Consider the following 27,500-nt stretch of genomic DNA (forward strand, 5'->3'; position numbering starts at 1 on the left):
GGCCACCTCAATGTAATCCACTGCCATGGGCCACCTCAATGTAATCCACTACCATGGGCCACCTCAATGTAATCCACTACCATGGGCCACCTCAATGTAATCCACTACCATGGGCCACCTCAATGTAATCCACTGCCATGGGCCACCTCAATGTAATCCACTACCATGGGCCACCTCAATGTAATCCACTGCCATGGGCCACCTCAATGTAATCCACTACCATGGGCCACCTCAATGTAATCCACTACCATGGGCCACCTCAATGTAATCCACTACCATGGGCCACCTCAATGTAATCCACTGCCATGGGCCACCTCAATGTAATCCACTACCATGGGCCACCTCAATGTAATCCACTACCATGGGCCACCTCAATGTAATCCACTACCATGGGCCACCTCAATGTAATCCACTACCATGGGCCACCTCAATGTAATCCACTGCCATGGGCCACCTCAATGTAATCCACTGCCATGGGCCACCTCAATGTAATCCACTACCATGGGCCACCTCAATGTAATCCACTACCATGGGCCACCTCAATTGAATCCACTGCCATGGGCCACCTCAATGTAATCCACTACCATGGGCCACCTCAATTGAATCCACTACCATGGGCCACCTCTAAAGCTCCTGGATTACATTGCGCTTGGTGGACATGATAGTGGATTTCATTGCCCCAGAGGTGGCGATGATAGTGGATTACATTGCCCCAGAGGTGGCCCATGATAGTGGATTACATTGCGCTTGAGGTGGCCCATGATAGTGGATTACATTGCGCTTGAGGTGGCCCATGATAGTGGATTACATTGCCCAGAGGTGGCCCATGATAGTGGATTACATTGCGCTTGAGGTTGCCAATGATAGTGGATTACATTGTGCTTGAGGTGGCCATGATAGTGGATTACATTGCCCAGAGGTGGCCCATGATAGTGGATTACATTGCCCCAGAGGTGGCCCATGATAGTGGATTACATTGCGCTTGAGGTGGCCCATGATAGTGGATTACATTGCGCTTGAGGTGGCCCATGATAGTGGATTACATTGTGCTTGAGGTGGCCATGATAGTGGATTACATTGCCCAGAGGTGGCCCATGATAGTGGATTACATTACCCCAGAGGTGGCCCATGGTAGTGGATTACATTGCCCTAGAGGTGGCCCATGGTAGTGGATTACATTGCCCTAGAGGTGGCCCATGATAGTGGATTACATTGCCCGAGAGGTGGCCCATGGTAGTGGATTTCATTGCCCGAGAGGTGGCCCATGGTAGTGGATTACATTGCCCCAGAGGTGGCCCATGGTAGTGGATTACATTTCCCCAGAGATGGCCCTTGATAGTGGATTACATTACCCCAGAGGTGGCCCATGGTAGTGGATTACATTGCCCTAGAGGTGGCCCATGGTAGTGGATTACATTGCCCTAGAGGTGGCCCATGATAGTGGATTACATTACCCCAGAGGTGGCCCATGATAGTGGATTACATTGAGGTGGCCCATGGTCGTGGATTACATTGAGGTGGCCCATGATAGTGGATTACATTGAGGTGGCCCATGATAGTGGATTACATTGAGGTGGCCCATGATAGTGGATTACATTGAGGTGGCCCATGGTCGTGGATTACATTTCCCCAGAGGTGGCCATTTTGATGTTAAAATAAGTGCACCAATGCACTCTGTTGTCAGCCATCCCTCAAAGTGGAGCAAATGATCCTCATTCTCCGGAGTCATTTTACACATTCAGAACAACTCGCTCACACGTTGAAAGCGACGTCTATTCGACCGCAAATCACCATTATTGACGCCGGTTAGGGTTCTTCAAAGCTGGCGCCGGAAGTCCCAATCTTTCACCAATAATCACCCACTTCTGATTCACCAAACTCAGCACCATCACCCATCGATCAGACCGGTGCATTATCAGCATCTGGACTCTTCATCATTTGGCCGAATTGTTCTTCTGAACGTGGTTGAAGAGTTACCTGTATTGATTCAATCAGAGTCTGGTTCAACGAATCCTTAAAGTGAGTTTCTCTTGTTCTGACATTCTCTCCAGGTGCTGCTGAGTGATCTCATGAATCGCATTGGGGATTGTAGCCCAAAGATTATCCAAAGGATGTGGCTTGGATGAGTAAACAACAGTTATAACATGGCTCCATGAAAGGTATCCAGGAGGGATGGGTCAGGGGAATGAAGCATCCGAGCAGTTGGTCCGAGTCTACTAATCCACGTGTTTGAGAAGACATTCCAAGAACCGTCGCGCATTCGAAGCATATTGGGAGGAAGCCTGTAGTTAGCTAGGTGATTAACACAAAAACATTTACATTGTGATAAAAGCATGAAACTTGGCAGTGATGTTCTTATATAGCTACTCATACATGCTGACTGTACATATACATACTGTTATGTCTGTGGGATAGGCAGTGATATGTAGAGTCAGGTAGATTTGTATAAATTAATATGCTCTGGATGTCGGGTCAGAACCATCACCATGTAATAAGTTTTGTTTAGCTGAATGTTGGAGTAAGGTGCATCTTCGTCTCCAATACGAGGAATGGGGCATGTCAACTTGTATAGGGATTATGTTAACTAGTGAGATACCCGTGCTACGCATGGGTGGGAGGCCAGAAGCAAACAGGCAATGCAGATACGGCGAATGCGAAAGCATGAAACCAATAAATTCCACATTCCTGTAGCACCTTCAGTCGCACATCAGACATGGACAGCAAGTTCGTGAAGGACTTCCCATGAAAAACGTACCCGTTCCAAACAAACGGGTACGTTCACGTATAGAAACATCGATCGTGGGCCTGTGGCGAATCTGCATGTGGCGATCCGCGAAGTTCACGTTTCGAAAGTAGAAAGCATCACGGCATGTCGTCATTTACTTGCACTTGATATCTCTTTTTTCATTCCAAACAACATAACTCCAATCACAAATTAATCACAAAATAAACTTTTACCAACATTGTTAATGTTTCCTTCATTGTAAAAACTACCAAGTTAACGGTTAAAAGGATTTTGAGCCGATAGGTGTTACGGCCTTGGCAAGATCGATGGAGACAGCGATCTGTTAGCTTATACACCGCCCAAATAGCTATGTGGAATTCTCTCATGTAGAGATTAAACTCACGTCGTTTGAACTTTGGCCGAGGTCATTATTTACTTTTAATGACGTTTATATACAAATCAAAAAGAAGATAATTGGTTTTGGGTCGTCCTTTCCGCATATATCGTGGCATTGTGAGTTGGAGAGACGACCGTGATGGCGGGGAGGGGGTTGGCATTCTCTCAAGCAGAGATTCAACCCATGTCCTTATAAAAGGTCTTTGGTCACCGAGTCACCTTATAAAAGGTCACCGAGTCCGATCGGTGCAGCTGTGCAGCGATCGGTGCAGCCGTTTGTACGGCACCCGGGAAAATAACGTTATGCGGGAGTCCAAACCTGAAAATGCTGCAGGCCAAAGCTGAAATTGGAAAAACAATATCCCCTATTTTACTCCAGGAGATCCCAGGATTACCCACCCAAAATATCGTTGCGATCGGTTCAGCTGTTTTTGCGGTACCTTCAAATGGACGGACGGACATTTGGTGAATTATAGTAAGATTCCCCTGTTCATCAAACCTCACTAATTTATCCTTTGTCGCTTTTGGCACCGCACCATAGACGCTAGCGCAGTAATTGCCCATTAACCCACACATAACAATAAAACCTACGGGAAGCGAGGCATCGGGCACTGGAGCTGATAATCCCGCCTGGCAGGCACACATCGCTCAGGCAGGCCGAGAGCCACGCCCAGAAGGACAGTGGTTGGGCGGAAGTTGACCAACAGGAAGGCCGGGGTAAGAAGGGACTCGCTGATTGGCCAGGACAGAACAAGAAGGCACCGACCTCTTGCTCCCTTGCTTCTTCTCACTTTCGCTCCTGTGCTTGGACTGACCGTGTTCAGAGACGCCATCGGAGATGTGCAGAGGCAACGGGAAGAGCCGCAGCCCGGGAACTGCGGTTCTCTGTGCGGACGACGCGTGGACGGGTGCAGCTTGCCGCTGCAGCGTGACAAGGCCGGGGTGAGCGAGACGCCAGTCGAGGCCTAGCAGGGCGCGAACGAGCGGCCTGCGGCCTTCCTTCCTGCCAAGCACAGAGCCGTGTCCAGACGGCGAGTTTGGGGCCGACACTATTCCGACAAGGTGCCAGGACAACCGATCAGAGCTAAGTGCATGATAAACCACACGTTTTTATTTATCCAGTTTACCTTTCGCTTCGTCTGTGTTTAAGTCTGGTGTGGGGGATATCCCGATTAGGAATTTAGATTTACCATCGCATTTTTCTTGTTACCGGCATTCCGTTTTAATAAACCTGTTTATTTTTGTACATTTTAAATCCGGTTTTTGTTTGAGTTTATTTTCCGCAGGTTTGAAACTGCCCAGCGGGAGGGCTTTCCCTTCCCCTTCTCTTTCTTCCTTCCACGTATCGATATAAAATCCGCTATTTGAACTGAACGCCCGGAGTTAAAGCTCGCTATTGGCCATGCATGATCCTGTGGTGTTCACCTGGGGAATCACACGACAAATGTTGGTGAGGATTGGGATTTTGAACCCTCTGGAACAAAATGGTGTCAAGAGTGCAGGATTGGAAGCAAAAAAATTCGTAGTACAAAGGCGATAAAATTTTTAAGAGTTGATTGGTGTCGGGAAGGGCGCAAACAGCGCGTCGCTAAATTTTAATATTTTTCCTGAGGTAAAAATAAATGCGCGGGTGGGAGAACTGCTTCCTCACAGCGGATGGAGGGGGTGAGTGATATGGAAGAACGGGTTGGGGATGCTGAAGACTATGGAAGTGGGCCGAAGATAGAGGGATTTGAGAATAGTGGTGGAACCTCCCCCGTCCCGAGCGTTAGTCCATCCCCCTCCCCCACGGGGGAGCGGGGAACAATGGGAACTGCGGCGATACCCGACCAGGCCCTGGCTCAATTATTGAGGGAAATGAGGGAATTGAATGAGCGTGGGGAATGATTGGAAAAAGCCATGAAGGGAATGAGTAACAAAATGAGGGAAATTAGAGAGGATGTTAATAAAAATGGGAAACAGATGGGAGAAATGAGTGAGCAAATTAATGACCAAACTGACAAAATTGATGGATGGACGAGTGAATTGAAGGAAGAACAAAAGAATGGTGCCGATGGGGCACAGGAGCGGGGAATTGCAACAGAATTAGAATTAAAAATGGAGGAGACAGCATGTTTGGAGAGGGAAAATGTAAATACGGCATGTTTCGAGGTAAATGGGGAGTGTTCGAATGTAAATAGGGGAAGCTCAAATTTAAATGGGGAATGTTTGACGGAGAAAGACCTGGAAGGCTATCGGGATCGAGTGGATGTCACAAGGCAACAAGGGGAAGAATTTGGAATTGTGCAGCACCAGGGCGGTTGTGCGGAGCAACAGGTGGTAGAGATATTGGGGGTCCAGGTAACGGAACCGGACCGGGTATTTATGGATGAAGGCCTGTTGGGGCCAGAATTGATCGGGGATGGGGATGTAAATTATTTGACCCAGTGGCTGTACACCTGTGACAGTGTGACACTGTGACAGTCTCATCGAGGAAGCGGTTGCTCAGGTCCAACAGGGTCTGGGGGATGAGGTGAGTCGGTTGTTTGATGAGGTTAAGGTGACCGAGGGGACCCTCACCACAAACAACAAATCGGTACAAGAGGCTCCGAAATTGAATACTCAGCAGGGGGGGTGTTTTGGCTCTGAGCTGGACTTGGACATGGAGGAGTCGGGAGATAGAGCCTCGGAAGAACTAGTCCCCGTAGGAAATTTGGAACCGCTGCAGGGAGGGGCAGAACAACCAGAGGAAGGGGTTGTCACCTGCAGCTGCGGTGATTGGACACACGAGGCCAAAATCTTTAAAAATAAATTTAAATTTAAATGGGCATATGATTTGGATCAGCCTTGGAGGGAGTTGGTTCCCGGGCTGTGGAGTATGGACCGGGAGAGGTCATTGGGGGATGGCCTCGGAGAAAAGGTGCCCACTTCAAAATTGGTGCATGCCAGCCAGCTGGGGGGCTGTGCTGGCGAGATTTGGACGTGGGGTCCGACCATGGGTCTCATGGTTCGACCTGGGCCCCACGGGGGTCTGGTGGAGTGTGGCGTTCCTTGTCCATCGGAGCGCTGCCCGAGCGGGTGTCTCGGGCCAGCAGGGTCATCAGACCCTGGTGGGGGTAAGACCTCCGGGGGTCCGAGGTGGTTTCTCACAGGTACCTGGGATGGTGTATTATGAGGACCACTAGGGGGAGGTGTTGTGGGTCATGCTTTGGTGGTGGCACCATGGATGGCCAACATGGGCCTGCTGTGGTGACCGCCCAGGCATGCGGCCTGACAGCCTCTCCCTGAGACTCTGGGACAGCCAGCATGTGGTAACCTGCCATGTTGTGCTGGTCTATGGACGCGGGTCGATCCGCATGGACAGGGATGGTTATAGCCTACCGGACAACCATTGGGGCATCTGTGGAACATGATGGTGTGAGAATGATCTTTCACAGATAATCCATTGTGATTTGTGGACTCTCGGCTTGGGAAGAGAGCCATGGGATTGTTGAATGGGAATTTGTAACGAGCCGAGCATATGGGCCATGCTCGGCTGGCATGTGTATGGAAAAGCACCCTTCTTTGGTGAGATTAGTGAGTTGTGACAAATAATTGGCATGAATAATCTGAGGGTTAGATGCAAATTTAAGGGTGAATTTTGTGATGCCATGGTGGACACCGCACAGTGGCACCATTATTGATTCAGGTATGTCAGACCAAAGTGTTGGAGGCTGGGATAAAAATGGATAGAGAAGGACGAAGCCTGTCTGTCTGTGAACACGATATCTAAAAAAGTTATGCACGGATTCTGACGAAACGTGGTTTGTGAGTTGGGTAGGTGACAAGAACAAGCCGATTAGATTTTGGTTCAGATTCGAATCCAGATCCTGTGGGATACAAAACATAAACTGTTCAACCTGGTGGAGGTTTGCTCTCTACCGAGTGCTGTTCGAGTTAAAAGGTGCCGTTCTAATACAATAAAAGGCTAAAACATTTAAGTACTGTTTATAGTAAATGATTTTCATGTTAAACTACCTGATAATACAGAACTTGTTTAGTTGAAAACACCTGTGAGATTAAAAAAAAGAGACCTATTCCATAACGTGAGCTGCACGTTCATTCGTTTATAATACCTGTGTCGGCCAAGATAAATTTCCCAGGAGATTTGGCAAAACAAACGTTTCCATGTTTATCAGATAAGAGGAAGTAGATTTTTTGGTACAAATTGAATGAATCGTTTATTTCCCCATCTTCTTAACGCCATGTTGCAATGCATGGAGAAAGGGATAACGACAGGCCGATGGTGAGACCCATGTTGCGTATTCCTGTGTACTCCGTAATCATCTAAAATCTATTCACTGCATTCCATGGAGTGAAACCTTCGTGCTTTTTGGAGGTTATAATAACATTATGGTAAACTGGCTCACAATAATGATTGTGTCGCATTGTGCGATGGCTGAGTGATTGAGTTTCATAATTGTACTTCATTCATTCATTTCATTCACTTCATTCATTTCACCAGATGCATGTTCGGTACACCACCGGTGTCTTCAAACACTCTTTTGGACAAAGACAAACCAGGCTGTGAACATTTCCCCCTCCTAATGTAAAGTTGAAGGACCCATCCTTGCGCTTTGATGAAAACACCTTTATGACTCATGTGAGGATGTGAAAATCTGTCGAAAATCTGGCGAAAATCTGTTGACTATCTGGTGACAATCTGGTGAAAATATGGCAAAATATGGTGAAAATATGGTGAAAATCTGTTGAAATCTGTCGAAAATCTGGCAATAATCTGGTGACTATATGGTGACATTCTGGTAAACATTTAGCCAAATATGGTGAAAATCTGGTGGCGAAATCCGGCGAAAATCTGGCGACAATCTGGTGACTATATGGCAACAATCTGGTAAAAATTTGGCAAAATCTGGTGAACATCTGGTGAACATCTGGTGAACATCTGGTGAACATCTGGTGAACATCTGGTGAACATCTGGTGAACATCTGGCGATAATCTGGCGATAATCTGGCAATAATCTGGTGACTATATGGTGACATTCTGGTAAACATTTAGCCAAATATGGTGAAAATCTGGTGGCGAAATCCGGCGAAAATCTGGCGACAATCTGGTAAAAAATGGTGAAAATCTGGCAAAATCTGGGGACAATCTGGCGACAATCTGGCAAAATATGGTGAAAATCTGGCGAAAATCTATCGAAAATCTGGCCACAATCTGGTGACTATATGGTGACTATCTGGTGAAAATATGGCAAAATATGGTGAAAATCTGTTGAAATCTGTTGAAAATCTGGCAATAATCTGGTGACTATATGGTGACAATCTGGTAAAATTTGGCCAAATATGGTGAAAATCTGGCGAAAATCTGGCGGCGAAATCCGGCGAAAATCTGGCGACAATCTGGTAAAAAATGGTGAAAATCTGGCAAAATCTGGCGACAATCTGGTCACAATCTGGCGACAATCTGGCAAAATATGGTGAAAATCTGGCGAAAATCTGTCGAAAATCTGGCCACAATCTGGTGACTATATGGTCACTATATGGTGACTATATGGCGACAATTTGGCGAAAATCTGGTGAAAATCTGGTGATAATCACGAAAATCTGGTGAAAATATGGCAAAATATGGTGAAAATCTGTTGAAATCCAGCGAAAATGTGTCGAAAATCTGGCGACAACCTGGTGACTATATGGCAACAATCTGGTAAAAATTTGGCAAAATCTGGTGAACATCTGGTGAACATCTGGTGAACATCTGGTGAACATCTGGTGAACATCTGGTGAACATCTGGTGAACATCTGGCGATAATCTGGCGATAATCTGGCGATAATCTGGCGAAAATCTGGCGAAAATCTGGCGAAAATCTGGTGACCAGATAAAAGTACATAGGAAAACACTAGGTCAACATGTAAAACGGATGTACATTAAATTCTATCCCAATCTGAGATCTAAGTGGCCAATCAAAAGCGAGGTGGGTGAATATGACTTGGGATAAAGTAACTATGGTTCACACAACAAGTAGTATATGTACAGGAGGTAAAGGACAAACTCACGAGGACATCATGAACAAATCCACGCAATGCACACAACTCAAACCTGGCCTCACGGCGTCAACACGAAGGTGGACGAAGGTTATGTTTTCACCCATGTCTGTTTGTCTGTCTGTCTGTGAGCACGATATGTAAAAAAAGTTATTGACGGATTCGGACGAAATTTGGTGGACAGGTTGGGTGTGTGACATGGCGGAATTGATAAGATTCTGATGAAGCTCCAGATCTGGAAACTAGAATTTTTCAAGGGATTCTTCACAATTGAGAGATATGGCCAAAAACGATATACAGCAGGATGTCTCAAAAAGTTATGGAAGGCTTCGGGTGATGGTGGACAGATTGGGTGTGTGAGAAGGACTAATTGATTTGTCTAGCTAGTCGTCTGTGCCCACACGGGATTCTAAACGGGGTCGGGATGGAGGGGGCAAAAATGCAAATGGATTCTTTCGTCATCGAGTCGGCAAGCTGGGAGCAACAATTCGCACTTATTGCCATATCTGATGCAATTTAAATGCCCTAATGGCGGCGAGGTGCTCCATTTGCAACTGTTTGTTCCATATATGTAGCTTTTTGATACCTGGGGTCCATAATAAAAATTTATATTGGTGTCAAAGCCAGTGACTTGTGCAAATTAATGCAAATTTATGTTAGCTGAATTAATAGTAGGATTCTGGTGAACATCTGGATCCGGATACAATAATTTTTTATGCCTCCGCCGAGAAAGTCACAGGAGGCATTATGTTTTTTGGTTGTCCGTCCATCCGTCCTTCCGTACGTATGTATGTACGTCCCTCCGTCCGTACGGGCTAAACCTCGTTTTTCTCAGCAACCATATGTCTGATTGAGACAAAACTTTCAGGGTAGGAGTGACACCCATGCAGAATGTTTTTATGATAATTGTGACGTCATACATCACGTGGTATGGCAGCCATCTTGGAGTAAAAACAATAGCATAGTTAAACGGACATAATTAAAATAAACAGCAGAGGCATAATTAAAAAAATATTTCTCGGAAACCGCTGAATGGAAACAATTTAAATTTGGCGCATTGTCAAGTACTCCCAATGGGGAACTAAAGCATGATAATGATGACATTATAGGTGAAGTGGTATACCAGCCAAAAATGTTTTAATATAATTCCTTATCCTAAAAATCTGAAATTGAATGCACATGATCTCTCACCCATTTGTGTTGAAATATTAAATTTATGACATCATAGGTCACATGGTTTGGCAGCCATATTGGATTGAAGGAAAATATTAAATAATTATATCTCTGAAACCGCTCACCCTATCGATGCGAAATTTTACAAATATCATCTAACAGCACTGTTGCATATAATTTGAAAATGATGATGTCACAGGTCAAGTGGTTTGGCAGCCATCTTGGATAGAAAAAGGAACCTTATCCGATCAACACAAAACTTCACAAACGTGATCCCCTACCCATACATATGCAGAGTGATGGCATCTACCTGTTGTGGGACTATGCGGAGGCATATTGGTGACACAGTCGCATTGTTCTTGTTTTTAGTGTTTCTTTATCATCGAGAGAATTTGCCAAAAACGAGATTTCAAATAGTTGCGCACAGATTATGATAAAAATTTGTGGATGAGTTGGATCGATGTCACATTTTGGTTCAGGTCTGGATGCAGATCCGGCCTATCAGTGGGATACAAAATGTAAAAATAAAATAAAATAAAAACCGGTCAGCTTGGCAGACGTATGTGCTCTACCGACTATTCCACCATTCTCGTTCATACTGTGTCACCAACTACCCTTACCTTGAAAAGATTGTGTTTACTTCCGAGAAGTTCTTGAGCGATTGTGTGCTGCAGTTGCTGTGCACCTCGGGCAGGCTGCCAAAGTGCCGATACGTCTGTTCCGCGGCTGAAGCAAGGATGGCAATGGCGTCTTGTACACGAGACATGACGCTGTAGTCCCATTCGTTGAAGCCGACGGAGATGAGGCCCACAGGTAGTGTGTGTAACAGCTCGCGCCTGCTGTGCTGAGCCAACTCCGACGCGAGCCACACATACCCCGGACCAGTAAGACCAACGCTCTCTGCCATTTTGAAAAAGAACCCCGCCTCATCTTTAGAGCAGAAAAGGACCACAACCTGAGTGTGCACCTTCTTCAGCTGCGTTCGCACCGCTATCTCATCATCCTTCTTCAGGTCAATGGAAACGATCGTTTGTATTTCCCAACCGAAATAGCTATTGATGGTGATGTGTTTAATGTGGTTAATGAAGTCCTGATAGCCTGGATGGAAACTGGTAACGATGGAAAAACTGTTCCAGTCATATTCCTCCAGGATGCGCATCACGATGTTAGAATGCTGCTGCACAGATGCCCCAAACTGCAGGAACTCGGAATTCGTCTCCTGAAAAAAAAACAAGGAAAAGGTCATCCATTTGGATCCCGCAAAAAAACAAGGAAAAGGTCATCCATTTGGATCCCGCAAAAAAACAAGGAAAATGTCATCCATTTGGATCCCGAAAAAAAACAAGGAAAAGGTCATCCATTTGGATCCCGAAAAAAACAAGGAAAAGGTCATCCATTTGGATCCCGAAAAAAAACAAGGAAAAGGTCATCCATTTGGATCCCGAAAAAAAAACAAGGAAAAGGTCATCCATTTGGATCCCGAAAAAAACAAGGAAAGGGTCATCCATTTGGATCCCGAAAAAAACAAGGAAAAGGTCATCCATTTGGATCCCGAAAAAAACAAGGAAAAGGTCATCCATTTGGATCCCGAAAAAAACAAGGAAAAGGTCATCCATTTGGATCCCGAAAAAAACAAGAAAAGGTCATCCATTTGGATCCCGAAAAAAAACAAGGAAAAGGTCATCCATTTGGATCCCGAAAAAAAACAAGGAAAAGGTCATCCATTTGGATCCCGAAAAAAAACAAGGAAAAGGTCATCCATTTGGATCCCGAAAAAAACAAGGAAAAGGTCATCCATTTGGATCCCGAAAAAAAACAAGGAAAAGGTCATCCATTTGGATCCCGAAAAAAAACAAGGAAAAGGTCATCCATTTGGATCCCGAAAAAAAACAAGGAAAAGGTCATCCATTTGGATCCCGAAAAAAAACAAGGAAAAGGTCATCCATTTGGATCCCGAAAAAAAACAAGGAAAAGGTCATCCATTTGGATCCCGAAAAAAAACAAGGAAAAGGTCATCCATTTGGATCCCGAAAAAAAACAAGGAAAAGGTCATCCATTTGGATCCCGCAAAAAACAAGAAAAGGTCATCCATTTGGATCCCGAAAAAAAACAAGGAAAAGGTCATCCATTTGGATCCCGAAAAAAAACAAGGAAAAGGTCATCCATTTGGATCCCGAAAAAAAACAAGGAAAAGGTCATCCATTTGGATCCCGAAAAAAAACAAGGAAAAGGTCATCCATTTGGATCCCGAAAAAAAACAAGGAAAAGGTCATCCATTTGGATCCCGAAAAAAAACAAGGAAAAGGTCATCCATTTGGATCCCGAAAAAAAACAAGGAAAAGGTCATCCATTTGGATCCCGAAAAAAAACAAGGAAAAGGTCATCCATTTGGATCCCGAAAAAAAACAAGGAAAAGGTCATCCATTTGGATCCCGAAAAAAAACAAGGAAAAGGTCATCCATTTGGATCCCGAAAAAAAACAAGGAAAAGGTCATCCATTTGGATCCCGAAAAAAAACAAGGAAAAGGTCATCCATTTGGATCCCGAAAAAAAACAAGGAAAAGGTCATCCATTTGGATCCCGAAAAAAAACAAGGAAAAGGTCATCCATTTGGATCCCACAGGCTGCAAAGGTAACGGAATAAATGAAGAGCCCAACTTGTAATGCAAACATCGATTCCCATTGGACTGTTTACTTGCTGGAGGCAATTCCATTTCCCAGTGAAAGTGGCAAGAGTTTAACTTCCCACAATGGAGGACAACTTGATAATCGTCACATAATGTTCCCACGAGTGAAGAGGCCGTGCTACGGAAATAATGGTGGAACCAATAAAAGAATGAGTCTACTGAATTGATTTGAATAAAATCCTTTGTTAATGCAGGAGCCAAAGCGTTAATGGATAAGAAACATTTCCTTACAATTATTATTCAATATTTCTTTTGTCTGAGAAATTCATCAAAGAGACCATCCATATCTTTGTCCTGCATGCGATGAAAGTAAAAGCTCCACAATTAGGCCTTCAATCAATGTAAACGGAAACCTTGTGGTGTCCACAATTACACGGCCAACTACAACTTATAAGAATGATGTACCTGCAGCAGGTAAACAACAGGTAAAATGAATTTAATATTCGAGAGAAAATTTCCATTCATGAGGCCTTGTCAGAGGAAAGGAAGGAAATATGTATGGGTGGACATAAAGTAATAAACTGGATCAAAAAATATGTATGGGTGGGCAGAGGATTATAAAGTAAGAAACTGGATCAAAAATATGTATGGGTGGACAGCGGATTATAAAGTAAGAAACTGGATCAAAAATATGTATTGGTGGGCAGACGATTATAAAGTAAGAAACTGGATCAAAAATATGTATGGGTGGACAGCGGATTATAAAGTAAGAAACTGGATCAAAAATATGTATGGGTGGACAGCGGATTATAAAGTAAGGAACTGGATTAAAAATATGTATGGGTGGGCAGAGGATTATAAAGTAAGGAACTGGATTAAAAATATGTATGGGTGGGCAGAGGATTATAAAGTAAGAAACTGGATCAAAAATATGTATGGGTGGGCAGAGGATTATAAAGTAAGAAACTGGATCAAAAATATGTATGGGTGGGCAGAGGATTATAAAGTAAGAAACTGGATCAAAAATATGTATTGGTGGGCAGAGGATTATAAAGTAAGGAACTGGATTAAAAATATGTATGGGTGGGCAGAGGATTATAAAGTAAGGAACTGGATTAAAAATATGTATGGGTGGGCAGAGGATTATAAAGTAAGAAACTGGATCAAAAATATGTATGGGTGGGCAGAGGATTATAAAGTAAGAAACTGGATCAAAAATATGTATTGGTGGGCAGAGGATTATAAAAGTAATAAATTGGATCAAAAAATATGTATTGGTGAAAGTAACAAACTGGATGAAAGGTCATAGATTGAAGGGACTGGATCCAAGAACACGGATCAAGTGTAAGTGGAGGACGGATAATAAATTAAGGGACTGGATCAAAGGACAGGTGTCAAATATCAAAAGGAAAAACAATAAACAGACAATTTTATTTTAAAGATAAAATCATTCATAATCTTTTTTAATTTTTCTTTCTAATAATATTTTCTGTAAGTCTTGTGCATAAAGTGAACCTAACATATGTTCTCCATTCAAATCAATAATTTATGGGTTAAAGGAACTTTGCCTAAACTATTATCAACAAGTACAAAAAGTTTTAATGAAAACAAAAGCCGCGTCGATGTTACACAATGCCTAGATGCAGCTGTGCCTATAACGTCGATGTTATAAGCACAGGACATTCCTATTGATTCGATTACTTGATGTTATTTTTGTGCAAAGTGAAAATATATCTCGGCAATTTCCCGTGTGTTATTTCAGGCGGTGTATGACTGACCATGCCGCGATTGAAAAAAAATATATATCTCGGCAATTTCCCGTGTGTGGCGACACGTGAACGAAGCTATGCTCCTCTCTCCACATTATTGTGACGACGTATAAATTAAATATTTCATCGTGACGATTGTCATCAAATGGACGAATTTTTAATATATATCGGCATTTTCCCGTCTGTTATTTCGGGCGGTGTATGACTGACCATGCCGCGATTTAAACAAAATATATATATCTCGGCATTTTCCCGTCTGTTATTTCGGGCGGTGTATGACTGACCATGCCGCGATTTAAACAAAATATATATATCTCAGCATTTTCCCGTCTGTTATTTCGGGCGGTGTATGACTGACCATGCCGCGATTTAAAAAAAAAATATGTCAATGGACTTGAAGTTACAGGCCTTTGAGAATTCATTTCGTTCTATAAAGGGCGACTTTCATCGCATTTTCTTCCCGTTTTTTTTCAACTGAGTCTAAAACTATGTTGGCGACTGTGAAAAATGAAATGATATATCGAATTTGATTTGAAAGAAAACTGTGTGAGAGGAAGACACCACGGGCCTACAAAACAGGCCTCAAAGCTATGCGAGTTAATAAAATGGTGGATATTTGTTTATATGAAGGCTCTCCCAGAATGGGTGGAGCTTTGAGGTTTTGTCTTCTCTGCAAGAACAACAACAAGAAGAAGAAGAAGAAGAAGACGTGGTAACAACAACAACAGCGGAGTGCACTCTATGAGCAGCGTTTGCAACGCGGCTAAAAATTTAAAAATCTCACTATTTCATATTTTGGTATCACCAGCTTTAAAAAAATTGAAATTCCCATTTATAAATTCTAGAAGTTTTTTGAATTGATTGAGCATGTGATTGAGGACAGTTGTTTTAATCATTTACAATCCCCCGAATAATAGAACCCCATCTTTGATCTCCCAATTCGGTAAATTTCTTGATATTTCAAAGTGCGATTAAAATGTTCTATTACAACAACCTTTCCTCCGTCGCATGTGTCGTATGATGTAATAAGGTTATCTTGAAAAATAACTTACTTTCAATAATTTCCCGATTTTCCGATTCCGATTTCCGATTTTATTTACCGATTGGTTTTTGACCGATTTGATGTTTATCAAGGAACAACTCACGCATATCTACGTCCTAAATCAATACCAGTTAGAGCATACTTGTATCATCATTTCAAAATTCAATCCAATCAATGAACATATGTAATCAGCCGCTTTGGAAATAAAGATTTTCGTTTAAAATTCATGATTGTTGGTTTGTGTAATTCTTCGGCTAATTGTAATTTTGTTTGCTCCTCAGTCTTGCCATCATCAGTGCTTAAAGGTTTTTTGGATTCCCAAGCAAGAGTCTTAATTAGCACTTAAAATCATCTTCTTTTATTACAATAAACCAATCTATCTTCCACCTCATGTCGGATTTCGTAACAAGGATGGACTATAAAACATTTCTCTATCAGCTTCATGTTTTTTATCTGACGTCAAACAATTACTATAATAAATATCTTCGTTCATACAAAATTCATCAACCCTGTTTTGAGGCCGGCTCCGAGGCTTAGGGTTTCCATCTTCATCAAATCTCTTATCGAAGTTTACTATAGTCGAAATCCGGCGAGATGCAATTATCCAGGAATCTCGTTTGTCGTAAATTGATTCTTGATAAAAACTTTTATACATCACCACCTGTTCTATTTCAACATCTCCTTTAAAGATACATTGATACATTTTGGTCCCGCAATAGCCTGGCGTTGGCTTAGCGGTTAGGGTGCCGGCTTGGGATCCTAGTGATCCTGGGTTCGGTAATCCCGGTCGATCGCTGAATTAACGCCAGGGGGGTTGACTCAGCCTGTCATCCTTCCGAGGTCGGCAAATTGAGTACCAGCTTGCTGGGATGAATGATCACGGTGTGTACCCCGATTCAGAATAGGCACACCGTATCCCTGCGCATCGTAAGAGCGTGACCAAGGGTTGGCGTCAGGAAGGGCATCCGGCCATAAAAACGTTGCCTCAAACAGGGAACCATGATTGTCATGGGGCCCGCAAGGCTAACCCCTGCTCTAGCGGGGAAAAATGGCCTTAAAACGATCATTCTTTTTTATTCTTTCTACAGTGAATATGGCCCCTCCTTTTGATATATTCAGTATCAGCTTTTGTTCTACAATTAATACAACTAGTGGGGTCACCCGTGGGAATCCCACGGGCATGGAGGTGTATCGTTGTGATCGGTGCAGCCGTTTTTGCGGTACCCGAGACAATAGCGTTAGGCGGGAGTCCAAACCTGAAAATGCTGGAGACCAAAGCTGAAATTGGAAAAACAATATAGCCTATTTTACTCCAGGGGTCCCAGGATTACCCACCCAAAATTTCGTTGCGATCGGTGCAGCCGTTTTTGCGGTACCTGGGAACGGACGGACGGACAGACAGACGTACAGACAGATGGACGGACATTTGGTGAATTATAACAAGATACATTTAATAGAGGGATTTTAAAAACCAACTTTAACTTTCCGACAGAGCAAGAAGCCAAATCTATAACCGCATTTCCATCCTTTTCTGTATCCAGCTCTTTAATATTAATCTCCTCTTCTTCTACAAAGAGCTACGAAGAATGAACCTATAATGGTTATATATGAACCTATAACCTATAATGGAACCTATAATGAACCACTCTCTGATTTTTGAGATTAAGCATCGATATTTGTTCAATAGTACCATTTATTTACGATAAAATATACTCTTGCTGATATATACGATATAAATATACTGAGATTGTTGAGAACAATTTCCCAATTACAAAAAAAAATTGTAAAAAATAAAATAATGTTTTTAAAAGTTTACTTTTTTTTTTAAATTCCTCCAAAAGAATTTTTTTTTTTTTTTGTAGTTCCATCATAAAATAAAAGTCTCTATATTTTCATTATATTATGAAGTCAACCCATTTGCTTCTTCTTTATCAATATCTGTTTTGAGTTTTTCAAAAGTACTCTTCTTCGAATCACCTCATCTCGACAAAAAAGCTCAATTCCGTCATCAATGCTCAGTACCAAATAGTCGATATCATCATCCCTGCAATAATTTATCCCACAAATTATTTTTTGTTGTAAATAAATTAATTCACCTACAAGCTCCAATTTTTTGAAGCATTCTCTCCTTCTGTTTTAGCATCTTTATCAACTATGTCAACATTGTGAGCAAACTCCTCTTGCAAGTCCTGCCTTTTATCGAGAGATTAGTTTTCAAGACTATGAATATCATCACCACCACCACCAGAAGCTTCCTCCTCTTGTCCTTCATCTTGACCTTCCTCCTTTGCACCTTCTTCCTCAGTTTTCCTATCCTGAAGACCGATCACTTTCACCCAACACACTACAGGATATCAAACATATATTAATCTGGATTTCGAGGCAACCCTACATCTGCAATTACGTTTTTCATGGCATGGAACCAATAAGATTTGTTTTCGATTTCAAAAATAGCTTTACATTCATCAACTTCAGACTTCTCTCGTTATTCAATGTCAATAAAGTCTACATTTGTATGTTCAGCAATTTCAGAGTAATACAACTCTGAAATTTTCCATTTTTATGTTGTCGTATGTATAATTTACAAGTTGGGTCACAAGATGAAGATTGGGTTGTTTAGACTTTACTGGTTACCATTGGGTTATTGGGTTATTGGTTGGTTATTGGGTTTAGCAGGTTATCATGAAAAAGATTGATGTTTAAAGCTGTGGCAAAAATTTACCTGAGAGTGCACCATGGTAATGATGGGCCAAATGGCCTCATTTCCTTGCTCGAGGCCAGTTTCTTGATTTCCAGATGTACAAACACACATACATATAAATAATTGCCTAGTGCGGTGGGGACAGGTGGGGAATGGGGGGGATTGTACCCATGAACTGACCCAGGTATCCCCAGAATGTTTACAAAATTTGGTGGATATTGGCCCAACCATGATTTTCATACATACACATAATTTCCTTGTTGGGTTGGGAGGGGGAGGGGAGATTTTGGTGGGGGCTGCCCATGACCTGACCCTGAGTACCCCGAGCACGTATGTGAAATTTGGTACAGATTTGTTAAAGGTTGTGGAATTGTATAGAAATCAAAGAAAGGTCCACACACCGACACACACAGTGACGCACACCATGACAAACACACACAACTCGCTCATATATATATCATATGGATGCATCAGTACATATGAAAGATGAACCTACATACAATACCACCCCAATCTTCTGTTGGTAAAACCGTTATATCCCCTGACTTACTATGTAAAGTTTATTAATTTCCGTCTTTATCATATCCACCACAGCAAATATGCAATTGTGTTATTCGACTTAAACTATTTTAAAATTCATTTGTTAATGGTGGTTGCACATATATCATTATTACCACCAAGCGAATAATATTGTGACAGTTTGAAACTGCCCCCCCTCCCCCCCCAGGAGAACAAACACCCACGACATGCAGAGTACCCTAGAGTCAGTATATATGCCCAGATAGGCCCCCACTCGTTGTCTAAAGGGAAACGGAGTAAATGTGTTTTGTGGGTTTAGATAGGTCTTCTTCCTCCTCTTCAAATCCCTCCTGTTATTCCTTTATTCTCCTGTCAAATACAGTTGCCATTTCGTACAATCTGGTTCCCTCTCTTCCCCAAATTACCATTCAGCATTCTTCAAGTACATATTAGGTATATCCCGCTATTCATAGCAAATTCCCGTTCTTTCTTTTACTAACCCTCCCATACAGCACCACAAACAACCAGATTATAAGACCTAGCACACACAACCACGTTTCAGGCGAAAGAGGAGAGAACAACGTTCCTGCTTTTCAAACGTGCTGGGCTGGAATGACCACTGGGTGGGAAAACTCATTGAGGAAGAAGTACAGTCAACTCGGGGGAAGACTCAGACTTGGGGATGATTGACAGCAAAGGAGGTGTTGGCTGGTGAGCCCACCAATGAGGACATGCTCTCGCGTGTAAAAGATCAAGCCATGACCTTTGCTCCCACGAATTCCACCTCCCACAAACAATAAACTCCGTAATTATCTGGTGCATACTCAACGGTTCCACTCGGCCGTACATAATAAATAGATGGGTGCGCACTGAGAGTACGTACCCCAAATGGTATTGCCAACCCACCGGAAAGGTAACGCATTTGTGAAAGAAAGAGGACCCTGCCAATATTGGTATCAATCGGCATCCATAGTTGCTCGCCAACCCGACGGGCAGCGGACTTATCCATGGTGTGGCAGCCTACAGGGCCGGAGGTCTACAAGAGTCCGATAAGTCCCCATCGAGGTGAATCCTGAACCTTGGTTCCATAATATTCTTCCTTAGGAGATTGATTTAATTGTTATACAGTCATGTGAAAAAGTAAGTAGTACACCCCATGTAAAGTTTTGACATTTTTAACATATTTCAATATACAGCTATCTCAGTGCCGTGTATATTGAGAGTCTGGCCAACTGAAATACTGGCGCCATGTTGCATACCTAACTTCGCACACTGGCACTGCGCGATGTATGTCAGCTGTGGCAATCCTGTAGTTCTGTGACGAGGGAATCGATGTTATTGCTGTTTGGTCGCAGATTTAATGAGGAACAACTAATTCAAGTTAAAGTGACGTGTTGTTTGTTATTGGAATAATAAAATCTGCAAGCGGCGTCATTTATTCACACGAATTGTTTGCCTGTCGCGGCACACGATTTATTGTCAGCTACATACAGCATACTGATAAATTTGATTTCTCTTGGCATGAAATTATAATTTGATAAAATGGAGCTTGTATACTAGTTTTCATCTGTTATCTGAAAACGTAACATGCAATATTCCCATAATGCTATGAAAGTACAATGTCTATTATTTTATTCATTAGCTTGGGTTCACAAATGTTGTTATAACTTGACTCGCACCATAATCAGCAATAAAAAAAGTAAACAGACTCAGAGGTACATTGTTTATTTGTTATTCTTGAAGAAATCCACCATTAAACATTATAACCTTGGTGATGTATTTAGATAAAATAGATATATATATCAAATGTGTACGTGTATATACATATATCCTATTTCAATTTCTTGACAAGCGCTTGCATTGCCATACTTTTGCTGCCATGCTCTCCGGTCGTAACTTTACGTTGCGTTTTACGGCTGTGTGCTTGGGCTCCATATCAACCTACACCCACAACGTTGTGCAGAGTGCTATCTATTGAAACAATCCAAATTAACTGCTTTTTTTGGCAATATAATATTTGGAAACAGTATTATTTTCCCCAAAAAAATGTTACGTTTTCAAAGAACACTTTACTCACGAAACTGACACAAACAGTGACAAATATTGCGTCATAAACAGGTATTTCCTGATATATAAGCATATATAAACAGTGCATGTTACAGGGTATATGTATAATAAGGGATTATGTATAATACCTGATTTTCAGTTATTATACATAATCCCTTATATATATATATACCCTATACACTGCATATGTACACGAAAAATGTTACAGGGAATATGTATAATATATATATATGGTTGACTAAATAAATGTTAAGCTCACCAGAGACCTAATACACATGTGTCATGTCACTTTTGATTTGAAACCAATATATATTAAGCGATTTCACTTGCTGAACATAAACATGAGTAAGGTGATGGATTCCATCCAACTCGACGTATTTTAACCGCCCAAATAGCACTTCGTTCTTTGTCTCGAGGAAATCTGTGCATTATACGACCTTGTCCTGGTCTAACAGAACATCCCCAAGTGGCACAACACACCATATTGGGTGATTTTATTGAAATATTACTCAAATGAAATATGCAACGATACGAAGCAATGGCACGGAATGGGTGCAGCGGGAAAGCTGCTCGGCTGAGGTGGTAGGCAAAATGGCGCCTGTAAACCACGTGACGTGGGCTCGACCAATCACAGCGGTAGTTGAGCAGTTCAAAGGCTGGCCAGACTCTGTTAATATACGGCACTGAGCTATCTGATCTTCATTTCAACAATATTGATAGATAAAGGTGATATAATATAACAAATATCATGAAACATTTACATTTTGTAGTCCATTGTATAATTTAAATAAACATAAATGCAAATTTCACATGTGGAAAAAGTAAGTACACCCTTGGCTCTAATAGGTGGTCTTGCCCCCTTTGGCAGAAACAACCTCAAGTAGGCGTTTCTTATAACTCTCTACCAGTCTCTGACATCGACTGGGAGAAATTTTTGCCCACTCCTCCATGCAGAATTCTTTCAGCTGTGCAATGTTTGAGGGGTTTCTTGCATGCACAGCTCGTTTCAAATCCCCCCCACAACATCTCGATGGGATTTAGATCCGAGCTTTGACTTGGCCATTCCAGAACCCTCCATTTCTTTCTTTTCAGCCATTCCTTGGTGGATTTACTGGTATGTTTAGGGTCATTGTCATGTTGCAAGGTCCACCTTCGGTTGAGCTTCAACTATCCTCAAGCACCCTCTGGTACAATGAAGAATTAATCGTGGATTATATGATGTTGCGCTGCCCAGGCCCTGATGCAGCAAAGCTGCCCCCAAACCATAGTATTTCCACCACCATGCTTTACAGTTGGTATCAGGTTCTTGTGGTCAAATGCTGTCTTTGGTTTTCGCCAAACATGTCTTCTGGTACTGTGGCCAAATAGCCTTTGACTCATCTGTCCAGAGCACATTGTTCCAGAAGTGCTGGTCATTGCCGAGGTGTTCATTGGCAAACTTTAGTCTTGCCCTGATGTTCTTTCTGGACAGCAAAGGTTTCCTCCTGGCACACCTCCCATGTAGATCAAATTTGTGCAGCCTCTTTCTAATGGTAGACTCGTGCACTTTGACATCAACAGTGGCAAGAGCTACCTGTAGGTCCTGTGATGACATTCTGGGGTTCTTAGAGACTTTTTTCAGCATCTTGCGGTCTGTTCTCGGGCTGAACTTGCTGGGGCGGCCTGGCCTGAACAAGTTGGCAGTTGTTTGGAATCTTTTCCACTTGTCAATGATCTTCCGGACAGTCGAATGATTGATTTCAAATTGTTTGGAGATCTTTTAAAATCCCTTTCCAGACTCCTAGGCATCTATAACCTTCTTTATGAAGGCCTCAGAGAGCTCTTTTGATCGAGGCATGGTGACACCGCACACTTCAACAACAAAGAGCAAACCAAACTAAATGTCTGAGGTTTAAATAAGACAGGTTCCTCCAAGATCCTCTCTAATGATGTTCTAATCATTTGCACCTGAGCTGGTGCACCTGATTCTAATTTTAGGTATTTGAAGTAGTGATAAATATAGGGGTGTAATTACTTTTTCCACATGCGAAATTTGCATTTATGTTTTTTTAAATTATACAATGGACTACAAAATGTAAATGTTTCATGATATTTGTTATATTATATCACCTTTATCTATCAATATTGTTGAAATGAAGATCAAATAGCTGTATGTTGAAATATGTTGAAAAAGTCAAAACTTTCCATGGGGTGTACTTACTTTTTCACGTGACTGTATGTTAAGCTCCAGCTCTTTCTGACCTGGAACGTCCTCGAGCCACTCCTGTTGCTCAAATTATCACTGGTACAATTTGACGCTCTTCAGCTTCCAAGATCTCTTGACCTCATTTTTGAGGTCCTGGTATTTGGTCATTTTCTTGATTTCTGCGTTGTTTAGGCCAAAATTGTTGGGTACTGATATCTCAATCATCAATGCTGTCTTTACCTTTTTGTTCCTTCGTACAATGTCCGGACGCAATGCTTTGTTTTCTCTGTTCATTCTCGATGGAATCATCAGGTCGTACGTGAGCGTGACGTCCTCATTTTCAATGATTGCCCTTGGTTCATGTTTCCATGAGTTTTCTGGTACTCGGATGTTTAGATTTTTGCACATATGCCAATGATATGCATGTGTGTGTGTGTGTGTCTGTCCAGGCCATAACCTTTTTTGAGATATTGTCATCAAATTTTTGCCAAACCTTTATTATGATAATATGGAGAAGGCAAATTAATAATTTGGTCAAAAGGTCAAAAGGCTAAAGGTCAGCATCACCTAAAATCATCAATTTTTATCCAATTGACCTGAAATTTAAGTTTACTATTTGAGTTTTGTGATCAAATTTTCAAGAAAGCTTTATTATGAGAATATGGAGAAGGCAAATTAATCATTTGGTCAAAAGGTCAAAGGTCAGCATCATATAAAATTGTCAATTTTCATCCAATTGACCTGACATTTCAGGAATTTGCATATCGGGTCACTGAATTGGTTCACTAATCAAAAGGTAGGAGTTGATTGTTTTTTTGTTTTTTTAGATCAAAAGGTCAAAAGGTCGAGGTTGCATAAAATCATAATTCTTTGTCCAATTGACCTGAAATTTTAAGAATTTGCATATTGGGTCAGAATTGGGTCACCAATCGAAAGGTAGAAGCTGATTTTTTTTTTCAGATCTAAAGTTCAAAGGCTGCATAAAATCAACAATTTTCATTTTGTATTTAAAAAAAAACTGTATTCGTTATTTTGAGCATGCAAAAGAAGAAGAAGAAGACTGAATACAAACGGACGTGGATGGGCTTTGCATTTTCACATACTTTGTAGTTGAAATTGCATTGTAAAATATTATTAAAATGTCCATAATGCAAACTTATTGAGGACAATCACCTGATCATTGTTATGTGTTCTGTCATTGCGAAGCCATCAAGCAATGTCCTCGAATATTGAATTTCCAGACATGCCCGCAGGAACTTTTAGGTAAAGATGAAGCTTAGGGACCATCTACATATGATGCACACATGAAGTCCTAAATTTTGGCTGCTGTCCCATCCCACTTTCCAAAAGAAATGTAGGTAGTGGTGAAATATTCTCTTCACCTCCCCACGTCGACATGGTGAGACATCTCAAATATAACCTGAATTATCAAGTATTTTCACAATCATTTCTACATGTTGTCTGCTGCACCATCCCACGTCCCATCCACATGATCCCTTCCAATTTTACATCTACTGAAGTCGCTCATTCATAATTGTGTTTGCTGAGCAATGCTCACAAATTTCCCAAATATGAATGATGCATATCAATAAACTAATTCATGGTGAGAAGAAGCTGTCGTACTTGCATCTTAACCTAATACGAGGCACATTGTTTATTTGGGCCGCCCATCCAAAAGCTTCGCTTTACGAACGTCCCGATACGCAAACGATTTTGTTTCCATTTTCAACAATGATATCACAAATTTCCCAAATATGAATGATGCATATCAATAAACTAATTCATGGTGAGAAGAAGCTGTCGTACTTGCATCTTAACCTAATACGAGGCACATTGTTTATTTGGGCCGCCCATCCAAAAGCTTCGCTTTACGAACGTCCCGATACGCAAACGATTTTGTTTCCATTTTCAACAATGATATCACAAATTTCCCAAATATGAATGATGCATATCAATAAACTAATTCATGGTGAGAAGAAGCTGTCCTACTTGCATCTTAACCTAATACGAGGCACATTGTTTATTTGGGCCGCCCATCCAAAAGCTTCGCTTTACGAACGTCCCAATACGCAAACGATTTTGTTTCCATTTTCAACAATGATATCACAAATTTGGTAAAAGAGATGTGGACTTTGATATATTCACTCCGCACACAAGGGAATCTGATATCACGGGGACGCAAGGCGGCGCATGCTCTTATTTATGCGTTTATCATGGTATCGACCAAACTCGTCGGAATTGGCAGAAGTCTCGCACGGTCGAGCTTTTCAAAAGAGGCAACAGATGAAAATAGTAATTAAAGATAAACGGATAGTTCAGCTCCAAACAGGAAACTTTCAGACGAACAGGAAATAGTGAAAAGCTCAGCAGCGCCGTCTCCAGACACCCACACAGTTCCAACCACATTGACCTTCCCAAAGATGAAGAGGAAACTTAGGGGCAATACCCCTGGTGCTCACCTGGTAGAATAAACAGTTTACTCCACTGACTAAAGGTATTTTAAACCAATCTCGATGGTTGATAAAAGACAATGTAACATGTAGCCTCATACGAACATGATCATAAGACTTTAAACAAACAAACAAAAAAATACCTATTTTGGGGGGCAACCCCTCCCCCCTCCCACCCTGTGTACCTCCTCAGACCCCAATTTTTTCAATTCCTTGAACATACATTGGTACATCACAGGTGGTGAAGGTTGTGGTGAAGTTTCATCGAAATTGAGTGTGTAGTTTCTGAGAAGAAAGCAAATACCTATTTCTGGGGGCAACCCCCCCCCGTAAACCCCTAAAGGGGCAGATTTTTTTAATGCCGTGAATAAACTTTGGTACATCACGTGTGGTGATGGTTGTGGTCAATTTTCATCGAAATAGTGTGTGTAGTTTCCGAGGAAAAAGCAAATACCTATTTTGGAGGTGAAACCTGGACCCACTTTTACCCCCCCCCCCCACCCCCCGTGGACCCCCTTAGACTTTAAAAAAATTTTTAATGCCGTGAACAAACATTGGTACATCATGGATGATGAAGGTTGTGGTGAAGTTTCATCAGAATTGCGTGTGTAGTTTCTGAGAAGAAAGCAAATACCTATTTTGGGGGGCAACAAACCCCCCCACACCCCCCCCCGTAAACCCCTAAAGGGCAGACTTTTTTTAATGCCGTGAACAAACTTTGTACATTACAGGTGGTGAAGGTTGTGGTCAAGTTTCATCGAAATCGTATGTGTAGTTTCAGAAAAGAAAGCAAATACCTATTTTGAGGGGGTGGGGGGGGGGGGGGGTCAAACCTGGACCCACTTTGACCTCCCCGGTAAACCCCCTTAGACACCGATTTTTTAAATGCCGTGAACAAACTTTACTCACAACACAACAAATATAATTTGTGCCAAATTTGGTCGCAATCCCCTCAGCGGTTTCGAAGAAGAAGTTTCAAGTGTTTACAGACGGACGGACGGACGGACAACGCGCCATCACATAAGCTCCCCTGAACTTCGTTCCAGGTGAGCTAAAAATGAAGAGGAAGAAAATGTCTTCAATACCACCTGAAATCCGTTATGCCTGTCTTTTTTGATATTTATCGTGATAAATATCGTGAGGTTTATATATCGTGATATATATCGTTTTTGCCATATCTCTGACTGGTGAAGAAGCACTTGGAAAATTTATCGTATCCGGATCAGGATTTGGATCTTAACCAAAATCGCAATTCGTCTTTGTCACACACCCAACCTGTCCACGAAGTTTTGTCTGGATCCGTCCATAGCGTTCTGAGATATCATTGTTGGCCCTATCTCGGAATGATGAAGAATCATTTGAAAATTTCTCGTATCTGGAATCGGTTCTTCACCAAAATCGAATCAATTCGTCCATGTCCATACACTGAACCTCTCCACCAAGTTTCATTCGAATCCATCCCTCACTTTTTGAGATATCCTGATCACAGACAGACAGATAGATATATAGATAAATAGATCGATAGACAGGGTGAAAATAACGTAACCTCCTTCCACCTTCAGTGGTGGGTAAACAAAGTGAGATACGTCACATTGTCACCTTCACAGTACACACCTATCCCTGCCATATGTGTCAACATGTTCATAATTAGTAAACCTTTAATCTGTCGAGGTGCAAATATACATCTGGGACAAATTAAAATCCAAAGCTGCAAATAATCATTCGTTTCTCAAGAGTGCAGCATAATGTCTAAAGTGATTGTTTAGTTTGATTTATTAAACATGAGAAGAAGCACCCGGCGTTGCCGGGCAGGGGGGGGGGGAGG

General features: G+C 41.9%; 1 protein-coding gene across 1 annotated transcript in view; it reads right to left on the reverse strand.

The window, feature by feature from the left end:
- Positions 1 to 27,500, reverse strand: part of LOC137424096 (glutamate receptor ionotropic, NMDA 2C-like) — a 430,015-nt gene that overhangs the window by 199,778 nt on the left and 202,737 nt on the right. Inside the window, exon 2 of the mRNA XM_068111563.2 lies at positions 10,936 to 11,534. Within this exon, the coding sequence (XP_067967664.2) occupies positions 10,936 to 11,534 (599 nt within the window). The remainder of the gene's footprint in view (positions 1 to 10,935; positions 11,535 to 27,500) is intronic.

The sequence above is a fragment of the Myxine glutinosa genome, chromosome 3 (assembly GCF_964187855.1).
Source record: "Myxine glutinosa chromosome 3, kmMyxGlut1.1, whole genome shotgun sequence".
In the NCBI taxonomy this organism is placed as follows: domain Eukaryota; kingdom Metazoa; phylum Chordata; class Myxini; order Myxiniformes; family Myxinidae; genus Myxine; species Myxine glutinosa.